We start from the raw sequence: 7,951 nt of genomic DNA, 5'->3' as shown, positions 1-7,951 counted from the left end.
TGTACAATAAATATAAAGTAAAGATAAATATATATTTAAAAATATAGATATTGGAAATATTTTTTTTGAAATTAATATGAAATTAAATAGACAGTTTATAATATATATAATTAATACATTATTATAAAAATAATACTATATAATAAAAATTAATAATAAAATAAAACTAAGAATATTATAAGTTTTGAACTTAATATTAATATATTGATATATTAATGTTAAAAAAAATAAATCTAGCTAATAGCTAATAATGATATACTAATTTATGCTCGAAAATCTTATTAAAAATTGGTACTTTGGTTTTGTGATAGAGTTTCGATTATATATATATTATAAAATTTATAACGATTTTAAAGGAAGTGAGAAGACGATTTCAATATATTATTCCATTTTAACATATTTCCACCTTACTTTTTTCGTGATTTTTTCTTATTTAATGTAACGATACGATCACCTTACTATATAACATTTTCTAGGTTAAATGATTTAGATTAAACAAAAATTACGCAAATAGTAAATAACTATTCCATTTAAGAAAAAAGAATCATTTCTTTCCATCAGGGACGGTTAAAGCTTCAAAAATGAGCAACGATCGAACATATAGAACGAGTCTAATATAATCAACAAACGTGTATATTATCACTTCCAAAATTTTAAAATTTCTGTCTTTCTTTTTCTCTTTAAATTCTATTCATGATTAGATAACATCGTTATAATAACACCGCATTTATCTAAATCTGTACACGAAATTTTTCGCGTCATTTATGTTTAACAATAAATAATTAAGCTGCGGAAAAACACCTCGAGACGTTTTAACTTTCGACGCAGGCTCAATATATGTATACATAAATATCATCTCATTAATTCTAACGCATTTCTACAAATTATACTTTGTAGACGTAATACTGAACGAAAAAACAATTAGGGATTCGCCGTCTTGATTGTACTTCGTGGTATTATAAATGTGTTCCACTTATCAATTAAGTCGAAGTGTACAATGAGAACACATTTTTGTATTGTTACAATTCGAATTGATGAATTATGCAATTAGAAAATTTTGCAATTTCTTCTTTCAATTGTTTTTTTTTTCATTTTGTTTTCTTTCCCTTCTTTTACGGACGGTTGAGAAGGATCAACGAAATTAATACTTTTCAATTATTAGAACCATTACTGTCGATTACTGCGCCATCGGTTGTTTTATCCGCGAAACAGAAAATTCGTTTCTATTCGAGATATCGTAATTCTCGATATCTCGACAAGAAGTTCGAGACATCGCGATTCGAGACAATCATTCCCGCATTTCAATAATAACTCTATCACAAATCATTCGGAAAGCATATATAATATATTCGTATTATACTTCGCGCAAACATTTGTGTGGGTGGGTGTGTGTGTGCGTGTGTTTTTATATTACTTTCATTCTTCATTATTTATTGAGAACCTTCTGTAACATATGTACGAGAAAGTTTAACGATAACATATCATACACGTCGCGTCGTTCCGCGTAAATGATCTACGAGGAACATCGTGCGGTAGTCTTTTCTTTTTCGTTTTTTTTCTTGTTCTATTAAATGAATTTAACTTTTTTTTTGTAATTAACGGTGCGTGGAAAAACGTTTATTAAGAGTAGAACGTTGCTTCGAATATAATCGAAAGTTTTAGAATCATGTCGTTGGTGCATTTGAAACTGGTGGCGTATCGGTACGCCATATTGAGCTACCAGATTGGCTGATGGTAGTAATCTGTAAATAAAGGTATTCAAAATAAAATATATTCTTTTTAAATAATAGTAATAAAGTTTATTTCATTTAATATTAAATCATTATTGAATTATATTAATTATGAGAAAATTTATTAAATAGATTTGTTGTAGAATGACAATCGATATTTTTATACTTCATTAGTATTCTTCTTAAAATATCTTCTCAAAATATTTATACATATAAATATAAATTATATAAATTGATTAGGCAAAGAATTTTTGGATTTTTTTCAAATAATCGATGTATGTAAATTTGATATTTCATTATAATTTAGAATTGGAATTTCAAAAATTTTGAACAAATAACTAGGGATAACTAGAGTTATTATAGATCATTGCATCGGATATATCATTCTCAAAAACAAATGGTATGACAGATCTATTAATTGTCACCTTATTGTCATGTCCGATTAATGGAGTTTCTGCTGTGGTCTCGTCATTGTTACGACTCATGTATGGATGTGGAGGCGGCACATAAATCGGCTTAGAATGACTGGCGACTTGCGCGTAAATCGTCGGTTCCTGGATAGGTTGCCTACGCGTCAGAGTCGACATGGGCAGCAGTTGAGGTCGTTGAATATTGGATACCTGTACTGGCTGATAACAATTAGGAGGTATTCGTCGGTTACCCCGAAGCGACAACTCGGCGTACGTTAACTCTGATCCCTGCAAAATCATTATTGATTATGCAAATTATCATTTATTGATTTAATATAATGGGAGGTACAGGTTTATTCGTTTTTCGCTTTTCTTTTTCTCATATTTCGATTCATATATTCATTGAATAGAGTAGTAAAATGTGTTTCACTACATCTAAAATCATTTTTTTAAAATATGAATTTAGGGTTTTGTTGAAATTTCTAGAGAAATTTATGAAAAATGTTTATTTGAATGCCGATTTAATTCGTTGAAATTTTGTTTTCTATTTACTAAATTTATATTCTATATATTATTATTTATTTTTTTTTATAAATATGTAGAGATATCAAAAATTTGTAATATTTATAGTATTTTATTTAATGATTAATTTATTTCCATAAAATGAGTATATTACTATTCGCATTTCTAATTTAGAAAATTACTACATGCATCTTAATAAAGGCATTCAAATAATTCAAACTATTAAGCTTCTTAATTTAATATAGATTTTTTTTTATTTTATATGTGTTATATGCATGTAGTGAGAAATAAAGAATTTTTAGGTATTCGTACTCACGTTGCTTGTATTGGTAAAAGTACTTGCATCCGATCGTGGCTGATGTAATACATAACGTGGTGAAGTACTCTTGCACAATTCAGAGTAAGAATTTTCTGTGAAAATGTGGAATTTTAGAAATTAGTAAGACTAATTCGTTGTTGTCGTTGAAGTAATTGATTATTGCCCAATTTTTTAATGATATTCGTATAAAATGTTTACACATTCGTGTTGTTGAAGTAATATAAATTTTTTTAGTGGAACAAACTTTATTAAAATTAAAAGCCTCCCCCAATTTTACAACACATACATCATCGACTTAACATCGAATGCTTATTAAATTACCCACCGTTAGCGTGAGGAATTATATCTGGATCCTTCTCGAAACTCTCAATGCTGTCGGAATTGAGAGGCAGGGTCGACGATTTATCACGTGGAGAGGAGCTGCCGGTACCGGACGCGGCCAGGTTTGCCATGCCACCGTCGTCGTGAGAGTCCTTGTCCTCCTGAGACCTTGCTCGAAGCCGTAATTTCACCGCCAGGGTTATCACGAAGCCCACTAGTAGAACACCTGCCGTCGATCCGACTACCATGCCAAACAGTGGTCCGGACAGCGACAGTATCTTTGGCGTGAGAGCTGAAAATCATGTTAAGTATCATGAGTATTTTCCTCTCTTCTTTCTTTCTTTTTTTTTTTGCTTAGAACTGTTCGAGGGACGATAGGATTTCTTTTCGGGATTATTCTTATAAAAATAATAATAAGAAACGATTTATCGCGATTACAATCGTTAAAAAGAAAATTGACGATTTTCGTCGTGGATACGATTTTTAGATTTTCAGGATTTTTTTATAAAAGTAGTTATAAAATTATAGGAAAAGATAGATAGATTATAGGGATAGATTGATCGGACAAGTAAAGTAAGATAATCGTGAGTAGAAGTAGAAGTTATGGTTAATCGAATGGAATAGGTCAGTTATTGGTCAGACAGTAGAGGCGCGTTTGAAGAATTATGAAAGCGATTGGAATCATATCTTTGTAAAATAATTATAAATTATACAATTTCTGATAAAATTCGTTATAAATTCGAATATTTTTTTTTTATTTGAATATAGTAGTTAGTTAGTTTTCTTTCTTCAATTTTGACTTAATTATTATAAAATTATTCTTTTATTTTTGTTTTGCTATAATTGAATATTCTGCTTGCAAGTTTTTGGCTTTTTTGAAATTTTTTTTTAAAATTCTGTAAGAATTAAAATATCGGAATGTCATATAATTTTATAATATCGTTCTAATATAATTTTTTGGTTTTTCTTTCGAAAATATAAATATAATACAATGATCGTATAGTTAAAACGTTAGAAATTAGTAAGATTGTTATGTTTATACAAAAATATATTTTTCTTAAAAACTTTTTTATAATAAAAGAAACGGTGTTAAATAGTCGAGTTTTTATGAAATGAACGACATAAGAAATTCAAATAACTCTCGGGCACGATCATGATTCATTTGCTTGCATAATTTCAAGCTACAATTTGATTTACGTTCCTCTTTCATATTCCAGATAATAATGGATTAATATCTCGGTAATAAACGAGCACTGAGCTGATTAACCATGGTCCAATGCGTTTCGTATTTAACCATCGACAATTATGTAAATGAAATTTCATCATAGAATTGACCGTCGTTTCTGATCACGACAATATTAATAAACGAATTTGTTTTCAGGCTAAAATAAGAAAAAGCTTCATTTATCAAAAAAATTTTTCTTTCAATTTGAAAAAAAAAGATTCATAAAATGATGTTTCAAAAATTCCTTTTTAAGATTCATTAAAATATTAAATTGAATTTTAATGAAAAGAAGCTGTGCATCATCTATGCATGTTCCACATTACGATATCGTAGCAAGATTCACCATTCACATGCAAGGTTTCTACATAATAGATAAACATAGATCTACGATCACAAGCCAAAGCGCGCCATTTATTGCAAGCAGAAAATATTTCGTGATCATTATGTTTCTTTTGGAAAAATATTTCTTTATTCTTCTCATTGCTAGTTACAGTGTGCTTTAAGTTTTTTCACTCAATTTTCATTGTTTCATAAATTATTGTTCTCACTTTGTTTCATGAAAGAATGGCACATTTTATAAGATTTTTCTCGATAAATATGCAAAAGATTCTATAGATACAGAAAAGTGAGTGAAATTAGTTATAAACTTAATAAAATTTCTTCTTTAATTTTCAATCACTTAATAGAAAAATTAAAATAAGAAAAAATATAATATTATAAATATTTTTTTTATTCATAGAAAATTTTTGGAATTTCTTTATTAATCCTTATAAAATGATCTAACAGCATTACATAAAGTAGGAAAAAATAAGAACAAATATTAAAAACAATTTTCTAATATATTTAATATATTGTATCAAGTTTTTATTTTAAAAATTTTAAATTATTTGGAAAAATATAAAATGTGCCAAAATATTGTATCGTACAACAAGAACAGAACCTTAAAATCTCTCTGTTATCTCTTCAGAGAAAAAAAGCACACCTTCAAAGTGCCCCATAGAGAAATTCCTCTGTTCCTCGTGTGAAAATCGTTTTCCCTCGAACAACAACAACAATTTTCGAGACAATAGAATGAAAGGACGAAAATGGACCATTCAACGTACCTCGACGAATGAATGAATGAAACGTGTCAAATAAATGATGACATTCTAAAAGCGTGGACAGATTTTCAACGAGATGCACCGCAGAAAGACACGGATATCATAGAACGAAAAAAGAAAGGGATAGAGATCATGAAATAGTCGTAAAAGTAACAGTAACAGTGGTTCGTAAAAATGTACATTCTCGGGAGCGATCGTAAAGGCACTTTCAATCCTTCAATTCCTTTCTGTTCTTGCCATTTTTTGAAATTTTTAAAACGATAAGTCGATTACTATCGCGTGGAATACATTTTCTTCCTTCCTTTTGTTTCTTTTTTTCGTTTTCTCTTCCAAAAGAAAATAATTTTTTCCGGCTCTGTTGGAGGTAATTTTTATTTTTTCGCATTATACAGAATGATAAGAAAATTATATATAAATATTATAAGAGTAGTAATTGCAAAAATAAGACTAATAGGACTAATAGGTTATTCCTACAGATTAATCTTTTTGATAAAAAATACAGATACAGTTTCTACATCTTTTATATTCGTTTTTGTCCTCTTTTCATCTAAATTTTCATAGATCGATGCATACTTATAATGCATGAATCTTAATGCTTTTTGTTATTCTTTTACTTATTATCATAAAATTATCGTAGTAATTATCAGTTAGGATTAGATTAGTTCTAAATATTTTTTTCCTATCGTCTATATAGAGAGATAGTGACAGTAATCGCGTATTGGAAACGTTAATTTCGTTTCGATGCCAAATGTCTCGCGTGGATTAACCGAACCGGCTAATTTAGGATTAATCGATTATATCTACATGCCGGTGTAACACTGCCACATCCATTCGTGTTTGTGTCTGTGTCATGCAGTTCTCACAGTTGATCGAATTGATCTATGTAAGTGGTTGCCCGACCGCCAATTACCCGATTTAGTTTATTCCACAACGTATTAATGTTGGAAATAGATCTAAAAAGATTGACGAAGTGATATTCTTTTTTTCTACCTTCTCTTTTGAAAAATTAACAAAATTCTAATTGATAGTATTTCATTGTTATATCGTAATATTAAAATTAGATTATTATTGTTTCAAATTAATTCAAATTTAAAATTTTTGAATTTGAAATGTTCGATTTTGAAATGTTTTTGAAATTTTGAGAAAAATTTTGAATAGGAAAGATAGGTTTTTGTTGTTAGAGTGATGTTAGATCATTGCCCAGAATAGGTCTTTAATATGATGAGTAGAATTATACAGATCTAAGATATTCTTTCTTTTTTTTATTTATATAAGTCCATATCTGAATAATATATTTTTATTATAATATTATTTGCAATTTAGATAGAATTATTTTTCGAAATTACAATGAAGATTTCACTAGGTTTCAACACGATTTTTCTCAATGAAATACGATTTATCCAGATATGGATGTCGTGTTTGCAGAGATAGTGAATTATCGTTACGCCAGAAATGAATCTGGAATTCAGATGCACTGTCCAGAACTATGCTTGGCATTCAAGTTCGAGATTAATCAAAATCCACTTAAATTCACAAACTTCTCTAAACGAGTAACCCTCTCGTTCTGCTCCTGTGATTCTAAGTTGATATTAAACGCAGGAGGCGGTCGTCGTTCGAATTCAAGAATAGAGAATTCACACTCTCTGCTATTCCCAAGATGGAAACCAGTTAATTCGAGGACAATTTTATACTACTTCGGTTCCCATTCCGTTGGGAAATATTTTTAATTCGAGATAACTTGATAATGCATTTTTACGAGGATATTAAAATATTTTTATTATTCACAGATTAAAATGGACTATAACTATAATTATAACTATAATTAATAACTAATAATAATATAATAAATAACTATAAATTAATAACAAATCCTTTCGTTTTTTATCATTACAATACCTATACTTTGACGATAGACAGGAAAATTATTCGATATTAAATCAAAGCAGTAATTTTATGGGAAATCTTTTAATTTTCTTCAAACCAAAACGGATATATTTTTTTACTACAAAATTCTCAATTTTCCCAGAAAAATTTTCTTTGCTCGAACTAAATTTATCGACTTTCTCTCTCCTTCTTTCTTTCTCTATCCTCTTCGTTCCTTTTCCTCAACATCTTATGGTTACAGAGGATCGTGTTCAGCCGCAGACCAATTTCGGTTGAACGCTCTCCGGATGGTTCGCACGTACACGCGGTTGCCTTGGCGGTGTCCCTTGGAACCGGCAGTTCCCCGACTTCTCTTCTCTGTATACATACCAACCGTTTACAGGATGTATACGTGGGGACCTTTCGCCACGAATTCGCGGAGAGAACGTCCATTTGCATAT

General features: G+C 29.3%; 1 protein-coding gene across 1 annotated transcript in view; it reads right to left on the bottom strand.

Moving 5' to 3' along the window:
- Positions 1-675: 675 nt before the first annotated feature.
- The window catches only part of LOC102677973, a 349,267-nt gene continuing 341,991 nt past the window's right edge, over positions 676-7,951 (bottom strand). Inside the window, exons 15-18 of the mRNA XM_006613602.2 lie at positions 3,307-3,594; positions 2,979-3,073; positions 2,156-2,428; positions 676-1,742 (exon numbers count right to left, since the gene is read on the bottom strand). Of these exons, the coding sequence (XP_006613665.1) occupies positions 1,665-1,742; positions 2,156-2,428; positions 2,979-3,073; positions 3,307-3,594 (734 nt within the window). The 3' untranslated portion in view covers positions 676-1,664. The remainder of the gene's footprint in view (positions 1,743-2,155; positions 2,429-2,978; positions 3,074-3,306; positions 3,595-7,951) is intronic.

The sequence above is a fragment of the Apis dorsata genome, unplaced genomic scaffold (assembly GCF_000469605.1).
Source record: "Apis dorsata unplaced genomic scaffold, Apis dorsata 1.3 scaffold_157, whole genome shotgun sequence".
In the NCBI taxonomy this organism is placed as follows: Eukaryota; Metazoa; Arthropoda; class Insecta; order Hymenoptera; family Apidae; genus Apis; species Apis dorsata.
Note: the sequence above shows the minus strand (reverse complement) of the source record. Positions and strands in the feature narration are given on the sequence as shown.